The sequence below is a fragment of the Parambassis ranga genome, chromosome 19 (genome assembly GCF_900634625.1).
Source record: "Parambassis ranga chromosome 19, fParRan2.1, whole genome shotgun sequence".
Classification (NCBI taxonomy): domain Eukaryota; kingdom Metazoa; phylum Chordata; class Actinopteri; family Ambassidae; genus Parambassis; species Parambassis ranga.
The window spans coordinates 2,674,805-2,694,046 of record NC_041039.1 but is presented as its reverse complement, the minus strand read 5'-3'; the positions used below and the strand labels follow the sequence as shown (position 1 = coordinate 2,694,046).

Here is a 19,242-nt window from a genome sequence, read left to right as displayed (position 1 = left end):
GCTAGTCAGAGAGGATGAGGGAGAGAGAGAGAGAGAGAGAGAGAGAGAGGATGAAGGAGAAAGAGAGAGAGAGAGAGAGGGAGAGAGGAGCAAAAATGATACAAACATGATACAGTACAGAGCAAACATGACAGCAAGATGAAACAGTGATTATATTGCAATAGATATCTATATATATCGTCGGTCCATAAGTAGGAATAGTAATTTGATAGTAAAGATGAGCAGCAGGGGCTAGTGAAGTCGATGAGCACAGGAGAGACTGCAGGTCAGTATGCAGGTCTTGAGACCTGCAAAGAGAGAGAGCGAGAGCGAGGCACAGAACTACAAGGAAGACAGTTAACACAGATTCAGATCCAAGCCATGGCAACTTTTAAACCTAACAAAGTATTTTTATTCTAAAACCTAGCAAAAAAAGTCAAAGAAATTTGAAACATGGAAAGCAGTCCTAATTCTTTTTTCAGGTTGACCTTTGACTTGAATCCTAAGATTAATTATTTATTGTTGTATAAAAGCTCATACTTTATCATATAGTCTATAGACTAACTTTATTAGTAGTACCCTGAGTGTGAGAATCAGTCACGTGAAGTAATAGATAACTGCTTTCTTGTTAATGTTGTCGTAATGTGATTGTCAATGATTGTAGACAATAAAGCCTGTTGAATACAGCTCAGTACAGGAAAAAAACCCATAGCGGACACGAAGTTCTGCAGGGCGTGACGCAAATCTTGCAAAAATGGGTTGGGCTAATGCTGCCTCTGCAGTCAGGAAAAAAAATATATTCACAAGTTATCACAAACAAATCTATGCAGGCTCCAAGTTATGTGCTTGAACCATAGTTTGTGTGGACCAATCATTGTTCTGTGAGGAAGTACTGGCAGTTATGCGCGTTAGCCATGTTTTTGGTGCGTCAACCTACTCTTTTATTTGTTTCTCTCCTAAGATGATAGCAATATAGTCAATTGCAAAAATAGACAACCGAGGTTGGACATCATTTTCAGTCCTACAAGTCATTGCAAACAGCTTCTTTTCTAAAATAATGCAGCTAATATGGAATATATAAATAGGACCAAAGGAGAGCACCAGATGTTTATTGCCTTTGGAGGCCAGTATATAGCTGCAGTTTATGTTCTGGCTGAAGTAAATATGTTTTTGTGCCCTTGTCACTGACACTTTTCTGCCTAACTTCTGAGGCTCTTCATCAGCCTTCTGAAGCGTGCAGGTGGGGGTGTGAGATCATAGTGAAGGGGAGGAGGAGTGGAAGGCAGAGAGAGGACTGTTATCCTCTTTGAAGTGTGGCAGCCATATGTCTAATTAATACACTTGAGTAGAGTCTGTAACCTTGAAGCCTGACAGTCTGAGTAAAAAAAACAAAGCAGAAGAGGGAGCTTCAGCAGTTTTACTTGTCAGTGACCAAGCATCGGCTCAGGTGTTTAATGTGACACTTGTTAACCACAGCAGTCTCAGCTTCAGTGCTCTTTTTAGGGTGCTTTCCGAGATGAGTTGTCTGTAAAGACTTATCCTTGTTTCTGTCCTATTTGTCCCTCTGCGGACCTCCCTTTGTGTCGTCCCACTTTCCAAGTATCGATTCAGTGACTGTACATTACATCAGATGCCTTCCATGAACATGGCTGTGCCATTGATTTCCTGTCCATCAGGAAGCTTCTCTCTGAGCCTCTTTGGTGTCCCTGCATCCACTTAAAAGGGCTTCACTGTCAGTACACTGCTGGAGATAAAACACTGGCACCCATATCAATACACAGATATATTCACAGTTCTCACTCTTTTGGTCTTTATTGTTTGTCTAAAAGGGTTAGGGTTTATTCCATTTAATAAATCACATGTGTTAATCAGATTTACTGAAATCAAAGTTTCTGCATGTTTTTTCTGAAGAGATATGAATATTTATTCATTGCCTCTGATTATTAAAAGCCACAGGATGCAGTATTCAGTAAAGATTTGGTAGTAAAGCAAAGGAACAGTCATTGTCCTTTATTCCATAACAATGTATTTTCCATCATTTTATTTTGTCTAGAACTTGTATAACACTAAGAATCACAACATTGCCCATATTGAGAAATATTAGTATTAATCCACAAACATAACATCATGCCGGTAGTCATGGTGATATATATAACATTGGTGATATCATTGATGACAGTGTTTGTGTGTATGTGTGTGTAAGTGCATTGTGAGTGTGCACTTAAAAAAACATTATTGTATAATAGTTCTATATAGATAAAAATAAAGGCTTATAAAGACTGCTAAAGGTCCATAATGGTAGATGGGTGAATGGAGGGTCTAACTTTCCTCCTGATGTTCACCCAGAAGATTCATTCCTATTGCCCCCATGTTACCAGCTTTCATTTTAACTTAAGTGCTTGATGACCCATCACAAAAAATATTGAGATATGGGTTAGGTTTGTATGGAGCCCCTAACAAAAGGGACATCAGCAAAAAAAAAAAAAAATTCCGTGGGCATGAGAAACTATCTGGTGCGCACCAGATAATATTACCTGGGCAAGCACATAGGCTATGGCTATTAATGTGGCCAAAGTAAACTTTTCACCTTAATAGCAAAAACCTTATCATCCTCTTTAAGGCTCTTAATGATATCTCTGGGGATATTTCTTTGAATTTTAGGGTAAAGAAATACCTCCTCTTCCCCCCCTGCAGCCATCGTGACTGTCAGACGTGGTTTCTCATGAGCACCAGGTTGTGTTTTGTGAGCACGTAATATGTGTATACGTTTTTTTTGCCGATGTCCCTTCAGGGGCTTTGTAGGTTTGGGTAAACATCATGGGTTTTGGTTACAGACAGACCCTTTCACAACATTTAACACATTTTACACTATCTCTCTGGTGGTTATCCGCTGGTTTTTATTTACCATGGTGATCATAGGTGGGTGCCTGTATTATTATTTTTTTTTTACATGAAGCCTGCAACAGCACTATTAAGAAGAATATTGCACTGTGTGATTTAAAGCATCTGCACCAGCAGCACCATCCTCAATGATTCACCCAGAACAAAACAATACCCTCTCTCACTCCACTGCATTAATATATGAAATCACAGGTTGTTATGGATCACTGTAAAGAGCTGTGCTGTATGAGCTCTTTAAATCTGAACCTGAGTTCATAAAATAGTGAAAGCAAAGACAATATAAATGGAGTTTCACCACTTGACTTGGTCTGGAGGAGGAGTAAGAGAAAACAAAGAGAGAAAAGGTTACTCTGGCGTGTCTGAATATGAGATGTGTAATTTGGCAAGACATAGTCGTGAATGGAAAACAAAAGAGAACATTAGGTGTAATTTAGAGCAGGAGAACAGTGAAGCGAGAGCAGTAATACATGCTATGGAGTTAATGACAATGCAATTGTACTCATATCTGAGATCCACCATTGGCAACACACATGGAAGCATTTAACCCCTGATCTTTTTGTGAACTTTCATGGCCATGTATGTCATATTTATGTTGTAGGGACCAGCATCCAACGTGGTTGCTCAAGTTTAAGAGGTCATAATTTCTCACACACAACTGTAAGTATTTCAAATACATTTCTAACAACTTCTAACAACTTCTAACAACACATGCGCAGAACAAGCTTTTCCAGCATTGTATCTTTAAAAGATAACAAGTAGCAGTTAGCATGTCTATAGACACCTGCTGTCTTTGTGAGGAAAATATGTGTGCATCAAAGGTGAATGGTTGCTTCTGTTTGTCTGTCCATGGCCAGCCAGGTTCCATCTCATAATGTGAAGCAGTCACATACATTTGAATCACTTGCTTCTTGTACAATGACACAAATTGTTCCTTTATGACAGCAGGAGAAACTTTTAAACAGATGCTTTTTAATAGGAATTGTGTTTAGTGCCTGCAGCACATTTTTTCCTAGTGAAATATTGACAGTTTCATGTAGTGTTTCATGCAGAGTGACATTTTCATGACCCAGCACAACAAACTTAAACCTTATCCTGTTTTTTAATGCCTAACCTTAACCACTTGTATTTTAACCCCAACAGTGAGTAAAAGAGATGAAAGTGATATAGCACTTCATAAAATAAAACAACAGTGGAATAGAGTGAACACCAACTTGGGGCTTGTGTCCATTGGTCGTACCTCCTATCACTGACTTTTGCAATGTTTTACAGTGAAATGTCTAATTATTATGTACACATATAAGTGGACAATTAATGACAGTATGCACGAAACAATAGATTACATTATGCACCTATTTTAAGTAATGGGATGAGATTGTGTTCTTATGTTTTTTGTCTCCTTGTAGTAGTTTTAAACACCAGCTCAGACTCACGGCTTCACTTTGAAAAATGTAGATGACGAAAAATGACGTAAAAAAAGCCGTAAACATCATCAGACGTGCCATGTTGGGGATACTGTCACATCAAATGATTTGAAAATAAACGTTAAATGAGGGGACAGCATTAAGGGCAAGGTGAGCCAGCAACTATGGGCTTAAGCTGGGTTGCCATAGCAACCTTTTCCAGGAAGCCTAAATTGAGAAAAAGAAGCAAAGAATGCAGAGAACAGAAAAGAGGACAGGTCCATTTTATTCTCTTCAACAGACTTCCATTAAAGCAGAGCAGAAAACCCACTTCACTCTCAGAGACAATGCTCCTTTTTTCTTATTTGGCAGAGTTCCTTTGTGAAAGAGAGCACAGAGAAAACAGGCCTGTAAATAACTTCTCACCCACTGATACTTTGGCTGCCTGACCGCAGTTGGTGACGGGGGATGAAGACGGGCTTTGAAGTTAGGCCCTCCTTGGTAGAGAGTGGACTGTGACGGCCACATGGTTCATCAGATACACAACACTGCAGAGGGAATGTGGAGAATATGTAGTTACACAAAATAAACTAAATAGTCATGGACAATTGAATGGACTGTAGTCATGTGAAGACAACAGAATGACAACAAAAAAAACATGCAAATATAAATTTATAATGATAAGCAAAGAAACACAAAATAACACAAACTGCAGGAAAACACCATTAAGTCTACTAGTCCACAAAGAGATCTAAAACAAGACACAAAACTGCCAAATGTCCAAAATAAATAAATAAATTACAACATAAGACAAAAGTTCCTACATGAAAAAAACATTTAACTTATGATAACCAACAGACTCCAAACAACTCACTGGGGGGAAAGAAGAATGAGCAGAATGCCAAAGGCTGCAGAGGAGAAGAAAATGAAGAAGACAGTCTAAGAAAAAAAGCAGTGTCAAACAGTGGTGATGAATCATAAACACAAAGAAACAAAAAGAAGCAGAGACGTCACAGCAAAGAATCCTAACAAAGAGCAAATACATCCGTTATCCCCCACACCAAGTTGCTATGCAGCCTAACATAATTGAGTCAGTGAAATCACAGGACACCATTTTCTCATGTCTCAGCTATTGTAAAATGCAGGCACATGCAATTTTTGTGCTTGTGCATAGAGTCATTTTAAATACTGCACTTTATGTGTGGACAAGCACAGGGGAACTGAAGTAAACATGCAGGTTAGGTTGATTTATGGACTGGATGGATGGTCTGTAGCTGGTTGTGTGTCTCTCTGTGTGAGCCCTCCAATAGACAATCAACTGCCCAGGGTGGTATACCTTGCTTTCTCGACCCATTGACAGCTGGGATAGGGTTTATTTTTGACCTGAGAGTCAATATATGTCGATTACGATGCTTGATGTGTCAGGGTTAATGCTGCAACCATGCTCCCAAGCTATTCACCTTCCCCCAACACTATTTGAGAGCTCATCAGCTCCATGCAGTTATAAATGACACACTGTATGCTGAATAGGTTTTGTTTGTCTGATTTGAAAATAAAGTTTTTTTCTGATGAAGTCAAAAATTCAAATGTGGAAAATCCTCCTGTGACTAAATTGAAAAGCAATGCAGGCAGTTATGTTAGAAATCCAAAGAGGAAGGAAACATGGATTTACTGAGGTGAAATGAGGATGATTTGTTTCTCTTTCTTATTGCCAGTCTGTCGTACAGAGCAGTGCGTGTATGTATGTATTTTTATTGTCTTTGGATTATATGGAGTGTCTGTAGGTGGTGCTCTTTTTTTATATAAGATATTTTAGATGTGACCTCAGTCAAGCAGTTCTATTTTTTTATTATTATTATTCAAGCTGTCAACTGTGCACAGATTGTCTGATGCATATCCTCCACAGTCTGGAGGTTTGCAACACTTTATTCCCCATTGACGTAAGAGAAGCAGGTTTATAGGGTAGCTGAAGCCTCTGTTTTCACTGTTCTTTTTTACTCCTCCACACTGGAAAGGTATAATTAAGTGTGTCAGTGATTATTGTGATCTAAAAAAAATGATGAAAACAGAATCTAGAGGGGAAAGAGAGGTGGTGTTGTTTTTGGTGTTGGCTACATTCCCATAGTTCCACAAAGGTCACACTCACCCATTTAATAAACTGGTCACGATGGGAGGGAGACAGTGAGGGAGGAGGTAAACACAAGGGAAGGAGAAAACATTATGGCGAGGTCTGGTTCAGCCACTGACTGAAGAGTTGTTTATTTAGCAGGGTTTTTTTTTAGCAGTTTTTATATATTCTAAAAATTTTAATATGAAGAATTACTGATCCTATAGATTTTCTAATAGGGGGTGCCAACACCTTTGATTGCACCCCCAGTCAAAAAACTAGCTAGAACTTTTAAGATTTAGATTTAGAGCTACTGCTATGCCAAAACCCCCAAAACGTTTCCCTTAGCTTTACAGAGTAATCAATACATATTTAAGCATGGATGTTATTTCCCCAGCTTCAAAAACAATGGTCACATTTGCCAGAATACCTACAGTCATGTTTAAATGTTGGTTCCCCACTCTTTTCAAAGTTTTTTTGTGTCTGTAAAAATCTATAAAATTCCATTGTGTGAGTGTGTCTGAGTATTTGATACAACCTCAACCTCAACAACATATAACTTTTTCACTGTGCAATACTTTAAGTAATTGCCTTAATTCTCACCGACTGCATAAAACCAAACAACATTTCAAAAGAAATCCCCTTACACACTGTTAAGCACTGGTGGTGGACGGCTGATGATTTGGGTCTTGTTTTGAAGTCACTGAATCGACCATCTTTGTATACCAGAGGACTCTATAGACAAATGTGAGGACATCTGTCTAACAGTTAAAGATTGGTATACATTAGGTCATACAACAGAACAATGATTCCAAACACATCAGCAAATCTACATCAGAATGACTGAAAAATAAAAGAACCCACTTTTTGGAATGAATTCATTTGGAATGAACTAGTCAAAGTCCAGACCTCAACCCAACTGAAATACTGTGGTGGGACCTTAAGAAGCTGATGATCAGTAGTACCTGCTGCAGCTCACCTTTGTCAGGCCTATGGAAGCAGTAAGAGGAAACTTACTATTGAAAACATTCACACATGTCCAACTCCTTTCGCCCTCTACTCCTCCCTCTCCTCCTCCCTCTCCTCTCTCTCTGGCAGTCATTCAACATAATCTGTGTGGTTTATCTGACACCCTCAAAGAGACAAAGCCCAGATGCCACTAACAGCAGCTGATGAAGTGTATGTTTCTGTGCGTGACGCTGCAGTGTAGAGGCACTACTTAACAAGGAAAAATCCATCCACCAAGAATTTACACACATCATTCCAGGACAGATTTTCAAAGTAAAAAGCAAAGCTCAAATGTGAATCAGGGTATCTGTTACACTGGCAGCAAGGTGACTTTGTGAGCAGACAGAGCAGGCTAAGCTTTGGAAGCTGAACTGTGGCCATCAGCATGTGCTAATTTCTTTCTTTGGTGCTAGGCAAGCTCAGTAGTTCACTGTAGGTGGGTAGGTGATCCAATCATCCATGGTGACACAAAAGTTAAAAGGTTGAGAAACCAAAACTATTAGCTGAGTGTGACATGTGCTAATGGTGGGTCATCATTTGAGGTCTTATTTTTTGTAGCATGTCCTACACCAAGTGAGTAATTGTTAGGGATGTCCCGATCAGGTTTTTATGCCCTCGAGTCCGAGTCAGTCATTTGATTTTGAGTATCTGCCAATACCGAGTCCCGATCCGATACTTTCAGGATTCTCTATTAAGGCAAAGAGCAACTCGCTTGTTGCAGCAAAACCTGTGTGTGTGTCCAGAGCGCCGCGCTAGGAAATTACACACACGCAGCAGCTCATCGAGGTCTCGAACCAGGACCGCTCGCACCAAAAGCAGCTGTCATACCCCTACACTACAGGACACAGAGCCATCCTGCACAGAAGGCATTAACTTTGAGAGCCCTAATAAATATATATCCGAGTCCTGATCGGGAGGTAATTCCGATCGAGTCTGAAATCACGTAATCAGGCCCGATTTCCGATCACGTGATTGGATCAGGACATCCCTAGTAATTGTATTGCTCTCAAGGTCCTGTAGCTGTAAAACAAGTCCAAACCATCAGTCCTCCACCACCGTGCTTGACAGTGTGTATGAGGTGTTTCTGTGTTTGGTTTTCAGCAGACATGGTGGTGAGCATTAAGACCAAACAACTCCACTTTGTTCTCATCTGTTCATAGGACATTGTTCCACAAGTGCTGTTCTTTGTTTAAGATGCTGTTTAGTGAACCTCAGTCGTGCTTCCATGTGCTTTTTAGACAGAAAAGTCTTTCTCCTGGTAACCCTTCAAACAAACTGGACGTGTTCAGTCTTCCTTTAATTGTGCTGTCACATTAACACTGAGCATGCTCAGTGAGGTCTGTAGGCTCTGACATGTAGTTCTTGGGTTTTTTTTGTATTTCTCTGATCTTGGGGTGAGTTAGCTGGGATGTCCACTCCTGTGAAGATTGATAGCTGTTTCCACTTGTGAATAATCTTTCTCACTGTAGAATGCTGAACTCCAAATAGTTTGAAATGGTTTTATAAGTCTTTCCAGAATGATGTTGAACAGTTGCTTCTCTAACACCATTGTTTATGCCTTTCTTTCTTGCCATTGTGTTAACACACACTTTAATGTTCCAGAGCAGCAAACTGTCAAAACATCTGTTTTCAAGATCAAGATCTACATAAGTAGCCTAAAGGTTTTATAACATTGAAACCTGTTAAGCAGGTGCCTATCAAACAATCTTCCCCAGTTTCTGCTTTTTGTAGTAGCTTTTTGAGTGAATCATGTACAAGACATGAATTGTATTATAAATTAAGTAATTATCATACAGCTATAGAAGAAAATCCAACATTTTATACAGAGTGTTGATGCATGTTGATACAAAAGACTTTACCAGAGTTTTTTAGCGGACCAGACATAGCAATGGTCAGTTTGGTATAGCAGCAATGCTCTTTAGAAAGGTTATGTCCAATCAGAGTCGAGTTTTTAACAATGTTAGTGGTGAGGACGGGTTGGGCCTGCAGTCGCTCACAAGCTAAATTAGCCCTGAGCTGTGCGAGTGTGTCCATGTTTGTGTTCCTCTGTGTTCCTCCTTTGGTGGATGTACTATGTCATGATCCGGTACTGTTATGGCTGTCTGACTGCACTTGTAGTGTTGCTGTGTTATTGGCATCATTGTTTGTTGTGGCTGTTCCCTCAAACACAATGGAGCAGCTTAATTAGACCCTCATACAGCCTCAGTGAGCGTGTTATGTTCAGGGGCAGTAGTCTGTGTACTTCCAGGCTTCACTTTTTTACAGAGTAATCTCGGTCAGTAAGCATCTATGTCAGCTCTAGTTTTGAATGTGTCTTTGTTATCTTTCAAACTAGACCGAGACGCCTCTTAGCTGTGAGTCTGTACTTCCAGATTTGGTAAACAATCAATACAAACTTTTTGTTGAGTTGTAGCATGTTTAAAATGGATTTTAATGCTAAAACATTTTCTAGTGGACAAATAGAAAAAAAATAAATAAATAAACATTTAGGTTTAGTTGTAATCAAGTTATGTAGAGCAAATTTATGTCACTTCATTTCATTTCACTTTAAAGGTAGGGTAGGAGATTTCATTCTGATGCACTTTTTGTTAAATTAGTGTAACTTCTCTTTACAATCCAATAGCAACCGAGCAACGATTCGCTTTAAAACGAAGAATATTAATCATCTGTGGAAGCAATAAAACGCTAAAAACATCAGCCACTCCGGCGAGGCGCACCTGTGCGAGTAGTTGGCTGGTTGGCTGCTTTCTTCCTGCTCTGCGCGCATCAGAGAGGTACGTGCATGATGGCGAAGTCACAGACTGGTTGGGAGGCGTGGCTTCAGGGTGAGCTCTGAGAGAACGGGGCGTGTGTTTATTTTCAAAATCTGGCTGACTCTCACTGAGCTTTCAAAATCTCCTACCCTACCTTTAATTTATTGTAATTCTATCTGCATCCTCTCTTCCTGTGTCCATAGGAGTTAATTAGTTGAGCTGCAGCAGGTGCTGCTGATGATCAATCCTTGATGAATTGATCATCAGCAGGTGTACAGACCTCTATAAAAACAGATGTTTTGACAGTTTGCTGCTCTGGAACATTCAGGTGTGTGTTAACACAATGACAAAGAGAAAGACATAAACAATGGTGTTAGGGAAGCAACTGGAGTTGTTTGGTCCTAATGCTCACCACCATGTCTGCTGAAAACCAAACAGAAACACCTTATACACACTGTCAAGCATGGTGGTGGAGGACTGATGGTTTGGACTTGTTTTGCAGCTACAGCACCTGGACACCTTGCAGTCATTGAGTGAACCATGAACCCCTCTGTATACCAGAGGACTCTAGAGACAAATGTGAGGGTATCTGTCTGACAGTTAAAGCTTTGTGGAAAAATTAGATGTACTAACTTGACTAATGACTGTATCTGTGAGCTTTGAATGTTCCCAGGAAGACAGTGGTTGGTAAATTTGGAAGAACTTCAGAACCAACTTCAAAATGAATAGTCCGCAAACATACACACAACACACAACAAACACAACTCTTGGACTTTTTAATTCAATCCTGCTGATTACTGTTCAACAGAGGGCATGTTTGCATCACAGTTGATTTCATCATTATTCCATCTCCACTGCATCCAATCAGTTTCACATCTTACAGCTGCTCAGAATATTGTGGCACAGCTTTCAATCAGCCATCTAATTCCTTCCATAATTTCACATTTTTTATTTATGAAATGACCTCTTGAATGATGATGTCACCAGTCATCATCATGTGACGGAGTGCTTATGCAGATCATTTTTTTACAGTCACACACAGACGGTGTTTCATCAAGATATGATGAAATCGTAGTGTAACCCTGTATGTGTGTGTTGCCATGGTGACTGCAGGTTGCTGTCCAGGATGGCGGGGATGAAGGAGCAGCAGTTCACGGAGGAGAAACCACTGCTGCCGGAGCAGAGAGGAGTGGACTCAGACGTGGTCAGTGCACCCAGTTTATTTACCTTATGTCCTCTTGTTGTCATTAACCCTGCCGTCACACGCTGATTAGTGTGTGCAAGATGAAGCCCTCAAACTCTTGGCATATTAAGACAGAGATGTTTGCGCTCATTAGCTGTGATGGCTTATAATTAGACAATGTGCTTGTTTACCAGTGGAGGAGGAAATTAATAAACTCCATCCAACCATGACTCTTTGATAACAGCACTATGAGAAGATGAAAGCTCATTTAGGCTGCGAGACAGGGTGGTGGAGGGAATCAGACACAGAGAATATGCAGTAGGCGGTTACGTAAACGCCTCTTATTCCAGTTCACTTACCCATTGAACAAGAAACAGGTACAGGCTGTGGCTCGATCGGGGGCTCTTGAATGCTTCTCATGGAGACGTGAAGTGACTTGAAGAGGGTAAATTTGTCTCATTTTCTCCTTAAACTTTTCAAACAGCTCTTTTTAGGTGAAGAGCGAGTGGAGACGGAAACAAAGCAAGACAGAGAAAAGGACGACGATTGATGCAATTAGAGGAATGAATGAGAACCCTGAATGGCCTGTTATGAAGATGCTGCTTTTGTTGTTGTGGAAAGCACCAGATTCATAGAATAGTATGAAGATAAATGTGATAAAAGGCATCAGTGAGTGAGCTGACTAAACCTGTTAGTCATGACTCACAACGTGTCAGAAAAGACACCCAGAAGGTCAGGGTTTTGTTGACTCAGACTCTGTCCAATTTACTGTGCATCAATATGAATGACTAAGTCTGCTATTGATCCGGTTATGCCTGCTCATTAGGACTCACTGCTTGTAAATAATCAAGGTCATCGATCCTTCCTGCACACAGTTGGTACACCCCTCATTTTATTGTTACATAACTATACTGTTGTGCAACAGTAAGTTAGTGACCTTTAAGGGTAGTTACACAGTGATTACCTCTTGGAACAAAACACCCTGCGACCAATGATTTATTCCCATATGGGAACCACAGATTCCCATATGGGAATAAATCGAGTATTTTTTTAACAACGATTAAGCCTTCAAAATAAGAAACAAACCCAAATGAATGCAGCATATTAATATTATACAATTGCATGTAGACTGTCTAATCCAACAGGTCTTTGCACACAACCTGTTCCTCTATTCCAGTTAAAGGAAGGCTACAGCTCTTTAGCTTGACCTTTGCATTGACCCACGGACAGAAAAGAAGCACTGAAGCCCTGAATTTAAAGGGATAGGGGATCACTGCGAGCATCTCTCAGACCTCCATAAACATCAGAGAATGAATCACGAATGACTTGCATCACATTTTTTTGTGTCGACTGTATGTTGCTGCTATGTCTGCCCTGGTTGTTATCCAGTAACCACCTTGTTGTGCTTGTTGTTTCACAACACAGCAGGATAAAGGAGAGGAGGCGTCGGGGGGGCTCCCGTGCCCCGCCAGCCCCGCGCCCCTTAACAACCCCCCTCCCCCCAGCCGCCCCACTCACCGCTGGCATGTCATCGCACGGCACTGGCTCCGCCAGACCCGCCGTCGGACCAGCGGGGTCCTCCCGGTAACTACCAGAACAAGCAGAAACATCTGACCGCCAGTACACAGAGTCAAGCACACAACACAGCAACAGACTAGAACAATGACCTGGAGATCCAGAGGCTTAACACTTCATCATGGTACCCGTCTGCTCGGTAGTAAAGGATATAAAATTTTAGGGAAACTACATTTCAATGTGGCAAAGTCTAGGAGATGTTAGTACTTTGTGAAAATCTCACATATGAAAAGATCAGTTCCAACTCCTCACATATGGGAACTTTGGCAGGTACACCTTATGGTAGGTGTCCACAGGATCCATTGTTTCACAGTTCACGTTGTCTGTGTGACATGCTATACAGTGCATTCTGGTAGTATTCAAGAACTTGAAGCAACTTGTTAGAGTTCCTTGACGAGTTCCTCATGAAACATCTTCCAGGAACTCCATGAAGCGTCTTTAGTACAAAGTCCTTCAAGATCACAATGTCAGAAGGCACCACAAGCTCCAGTGCTCCAATGTTACCAAGGTACACACACAAAAGCACAGACATGGCTTGACCTGGTGAGAAGTTGTAACATGTTATGTTACAACAAAAAAGTAATCTGAGTACCCCCAACACTGTTAGTATCTACATGCGGAGTAGTATAGCATCCCTCGGAGTGAGGTCACATGAAGACTTTTAGCCAGGAGGCTTGAGTGTTACTCCCATGTGAACACATTACTTTTCCTTTTGATAAGTCCCATTCCAAATAAAGTTTAAGAGTGACAGCACCACAGTTTAGTGACGACCAATACATCAGTCAGCCACTATCATATATTCCCTGGATATATTGTTGTCAGTGTATATCAGTTGACTTAAGATGCTTGAAAACACTTACCTTTACAGCTGAGCAGACGGCAGGGCTTACCATGATGTCTTTATGTCTTCATATCTTCATGGCTTGGAGCAATTTATGGAATACATTTGCTATTGAGCTATTAAACCATCAGCCACACATTTTCTAATTTCATTACAACTCTAACATAACCCTCCTCTGTCACAACTACTAAGCCAGCTACACTATTACCACTGTGTATAGACTATATAGAATAGAATAAAATATCTTTAATGTCCTTAAACTTAATGTAAATCAAGATAGGAGGAGCAACTCCTTGAAAGTGCCATTCACCAAAATAAACAATATCAATTCATATATTGTACATAGATAGAAAATCTAAGGAATAGCAGTCATAATGTTGATCTTGGCACATTTCATTTCCCCAAATATCAGTATCTGACTATCTATGCTGCCGCAGCATCTAATTTTGACACTTTTGAGTTAAAAAATGACATCAGTGTGGTACCTGACCAAGCATTCATTAGGGACAATTTGAGAGTGAAGTAAATGTAACCATGTGCCATTAGTTATGACGTAGTAAATTCAATTACCACTAAATTTATTGGCCCCCTTGGCAAAAATATTAAGAAAAACGTAACCCCCAGAGCCCCACTGGTGTCACAAAAAAATAATCATGTTTTTTTTTCTCTATTTAAAACCAGATTTATCATTAATAATTGGTTCTGTTGTTTAGGTTTAAGTTTAGTTATAATTAATTTGCACAAAAATATTTAGCCTGGAGCATCTTTAGGGTTGACCCCAAAAGGCGAGGCAACTGGACATGAAGCTGGAGGAGGAGCAGCAAAACATCTTCGAGAAAACTTCACAAGTACAGTTGCCTTGCTTCAGCCTTGAATGAAAATGACCTGGACGACTGAGAATCTTTTATTGACGTAATGTCACTAATGGTGTCTCCAAATGTTCTCTGAGGCAAAAACACATATGTACACCCACCAAGAGAAGCATGCAAGGACACAATTAAACATTTCCGATATTTGGGTCTCTGGGGGTTAAGTAAAACCATTTCTGGCTCAGCGATTAAGTCAGTTGTGAAATGGTGGGATTTTTAAAGCTTAATTAGCTAATTCTTTATTATTCTGTACAAGGAAAAGTAACAAAGCTAGTTCTAGTTCTAGTTAAAAATGGTAGCCTACCTTAGCAGAGGATCTCCTTTTTACTGCTTTTGATGATCAGAATTCTCCGAACTTTATTTCTGCATAGCCCACAATCACAATCTATTAAAGTGTTTGAGCAGTGATACAAACAACACAATATAGCCTCTTCTACTTACTATATCTTAGTAGTCTACCAGTCAGTTTCCTAGACATGTTTTTCCCTTCCATTCATAGCATCTGTTGGATGAGACTTAATCAAGTCAGTGCCCTGATCCTCTTGGATCTGATGTATTATGTTTAGCGCTGCAGACTTAGTAGAGATTCAATGGAGACAAACACACCTCTAAAATCTAGGCCAAAGTGTACATTCAGGAAAAGCACTACCAGACAGCAGGAAAAAACATCAGAGCACCTGCACGCAATATTACACAGTCTACAAGGAACACATGCAAAAGGAAGACTCACACAACCTTTAAGAAGGAATCAGGGGACAACCTCTCCATAGTCTGCCTTCTCCCTGAGCTGAGTGGCTGCACACCCTCTACATACAGTGTGATAGGGGTGGGAGTTATAGGACAGAGAAGACTGCCACCTGCTGGTCCGACCACCGTACTGTCATCATAACATTTTCCTTAACATCCATTCATCGATCTGCATGACATCCACAGGGACTGAAGTTGCCCTTTAGCTGCACATCTCATCTGTCTGGAGATGAGAAGTTTTTTGTCAATTTATTAGATTTTCTGCTTCATCACAGCCACATATTGGAAAAGTTAACAACATTATTTAATATTGTCTGAAAGTGTTGCGTTGTTCTTTCGGGCAGCTTCAGGTCCTGCTGACATCTCTCTCTCTCTTTAGGTGTGTCCTTGATCAGATTTTGTCCTTTCTTTTCCAGTCTCTACTGCTAATGTGTGACCTCCTGTCTTCTTTAATCCACCGCTGTTCCTTTTCACTTTTGTTATTGTGCAGTATCCATCTTTAATGCTTTATTTTCTTTCAGAAGTATCTTCAGAAATCCCAGTGTGAACTCAGAAAACTAAGACCCGCCTTGTGCATGTTTCTGATAAGGAAGCAGTGTGAACACCATCTGTCTAACTGTTCTGACCAGCGCCTAACCTCATTGTGCATGTCCTCAATTTGTTTCTTTTGTTTTTTTATTTATCTATTTATTTTTTTATTTTTTGGTCCAGATTTTCAGATGTTCCTGCTCTACTTTCTGCAGAGCAAGAATACATGTCATGTGCTTAAATAACACAGGTCAACACAGGTGAACCTTTACGCTGAGGCAAAAAAACAAAAAATTTATGTAAAAACTTTTAAAATAGATAAGCAAAGTAAAGGTTTAAAAAGTGGTGTTGCTACATGTGTTATTTTACAGCACATTAAGATGTATTTATTTATGGAAGAAACTCCATGTTCAATGCGTCACTTTTGGGATGGGTTCACAAAAAAAGTCTTAAAACCCTGTAGATCCTAGAAACACAGAGATGTGATTGAAGGAGGATAAAATCTAAAGTCTGAAAAATGTCTTTTGATTTAAGTTAATATGAACCTGCAAATACATTATCTTCTTATATATATATATATATATATATATATATATATATATACTACTTTTTACTTTTTTAATATTTCTTTTAAAACTTTATAGCAATTTTTATTTTATAATATTATTATAATGTTATTATAATATCATTTTGTAAGTAAACTAAATTGTGTTCGTAAAGTTGCTTCTTAAATTCATAACATTACTCTTTAGTTAAAAATATTTTTTATGTAAGGATTTTTATGTTTTTATTTTTATTTATTCACTTTTATAGTAAGTAGTATAGTGGAAACTTTCAATTTTATATTTTATTTTATTTACTTATACTAATATGTTATATACGTGTTATATTTAAGCTCATTTTATTTTAATATTGGGCCCATTATATAAAATAATTATATATATGGTTTTGTAATTATCTCTTACAGCTACAGCTTCATATGAACTAGACTTTTAAGTATACAAATATCCTCTGGTCCTAAACTCAATGCATCAAAATGTGTTAGTAAATGCTGTTTTAAGATAAACCTGGAAAATTGTGAACGCCTCCATTAAACAGAGAGCAAAGGCCAGATCCCCCAAACACTTATCAGTATGCCTCCTTCAATCAGTGTCTGAATTTTTTCACTGTAAAGGAGTTGCTTCAAGGACTGATGGTAAAAATGTGATTTTCTATGCCTGGACTGTTTGTTTTGCTGTGATGGGGATCTGGCTGCTGCTCTCTGTCTCATCCTGTATTTGAAAACACCATCCTTTCTCCCTTTTTACTGCTGAATTACTTCCGGTCTCCCAGATGTGCTGTAGTAAATGACATAATAATAATAACAAAGGGCACTAACGACACAGAAACATGTGTCTAAATATGCAAAATAAATACTGAAACAACTGAAAACTCTTGAGGTTTGGAAGTGAATACTAAATTAGTGATATGTCTCTTTGATTACACGAAGAGAAGTCAGCAAACACTGGGGGTTAATCTGCACATGAAATAGCACTTGGCTTCTTGTAAGCTGTACAGCTGTTGTGCTTCTGGGAAACTGTGTTTCTGTGGTTTGGACCTACAGTGCACAGCTTGTGCAGCTCTTCTGTTAAATCTGTCAGCCTTCAGCTCCAACAGTGGAAGCTCCCTTTAAAGTGTGAGGAATGTGTCTGTGTGTGGGTTCACATGATCTTTTTCGTGTTTTAATTTTTCCTTTTCTTATCTCTGCTTGTCTCTAACTGCAGGAAAGCTGTGAACAGCTGATGCCAGCAGGCGACTGGAAGGTAAGAGCCCCCCCCCCTCACTCACCTCTTCCTGCTCTTCTTCTGTGTTACCTTTTCTTATCAGCTCTTCTTTTGTGTGCTCCATGCCTGCGGCTCTCCATCTTCCTTTGACATGGTTCCATGCTTGGGTCACTTAGGTAAAGGGTAAAAAGATACGTGTCATTTCATGCTAAATGACACATCCATCATCATTAGTATCACCAATGCACATGCCTGTATGCACGTGCCGAAGAAAGTGCACAACAGATGCACAACAGGTTACAGATAATGGCTTCCCGGTTGTGTTGATAAGTGCAGATTTTTGTTGTGGCTGCAAAACACGCCTAAACCATCAGTCCTCCACCACCGTGCTTGACAGTGTGTATGAGGTGTTTCTGTATTTGGTTTTCAGCAGACATGGTGGTGAGCATTAAGACCAAACAACTCCACTTTGTCTCATGTGTCCATAGGACATTGTTCCACAAGTGTTGTTCTTTGTTTAGATGCAGTTTAGTGAATCCATGTCCTGCTTTTTAGACAGAAGAGTCTTTCTACTGGTAACACTTCAAACAAACTGTACTTGATCAGTTCTTCTAATTGTGCTGTCACATTAAGATTGAGCATGCTTACGTATAGTTACCTGTGACAATACCTACTTCTCATGCAAAGAGATTACAGTCCTAAAATTTGGTATTTTAAGATAGAAGTTTGCATCGACTCTCTTTTGAAAGATGTTGCTGCTTGCTGCTCATCCAATAAACTGTGTTGAGTAGTTTGTCCATTTCACCCTATAAACCATATAATTAATGAATAATGGCCTGAGATTTAAATTTGAAGTTGTCCTCAGCTAAGAGGCTCAAGGGAGGAAGATATAAACTTTGTCAAACTATTACGACATCGGTTGGATCAGATACATGCAACGGCTCTGCTGGTTTATTTTAGTCAGACGTGAGGAGTGTCAGACAAGCAGCTTCATGAAACACCTCTCTTTCACACCTAAACCCGACATATCATAACGCTGCATTTTAACAGCTGAACGTGAGATGCTCCATTCTATTTCGTTTACAAAAGAAATGAATGTGTTTTGAATTTAAACAACTAATTAAATCTAACATCATTTATTATGTTTTTCCATGATGATTGGTGAAGTCTGAAAATCTACTGTAGAAATTAAAGCTACGTTGTAATTATCACAATTTAAAAATATATATTTTCCTGTTTATGGTGAGGCTGCTCATTACACATCGATTTGTACATAATGACTAGACGTTTGTTGCTTTGTGGTTACTTTATTCTTCAATATTTTCCTTGTTGTACTGATCCATTCGGCTGTTAAAGCTGAATCATATTTTAATTTGTTGAAATTCAATTCAATTTTAATAACACATTTTTCAATCAGAATGGTTCAAAGCGCTTCACAGAGACCCAGAGCCTGAACCCCCTTAAGAGCAACAGTGGCAAGAAAAACTCCCTTTTAATAGGAAGAAACCTTGAGCAGGACCCGACTCATAAGGAGAAACGTAACATCCTTAACTTAACATTAAACCTTTTGCAGCAACATGACCTTATA

General features: G+C 39.4%; 1 protein-coding gene across 6 annotated transcripts in view; it reads left to right on the top strand.

Moving 5' to 3' along the window:
- The window catches only part of ndrg4 (NDRG family member 4), a 54,545-nt gene that overhangs the window by 14,920 nt on the left and 20,383 nt on the right, over positions 1-19,242 (top strand). For 2 of the 6 annotated variants that reach the window (XM_028430672.1, XM_028430668.1), the window contains exons 2-4: positions 11,262-11,352; positions 12,757-12,915; positions 17,655-17,693. In XM_028430672.1, coding sequence (XP_028286473.1) covers positions 11,275-11,352; positions 12,757-12,915; positions 17,655-17,693 — 276 coding nt within the window. In that variant the 5' untranslated portion in view covers positions 11,262-11,274. Of the gene's footprint in view, positions 1-3,478; positions 3,538-11,261; positions 11,353-12,756; positions 12,916-17,654; positions 17,694-19,242 lie in introns of all 6 variants that reach the window. The other 4 variants (XM_028430666.1, XM_028430670.1, XM_028430667.1 and 1 more) reach the window with 4 other exon arrangements.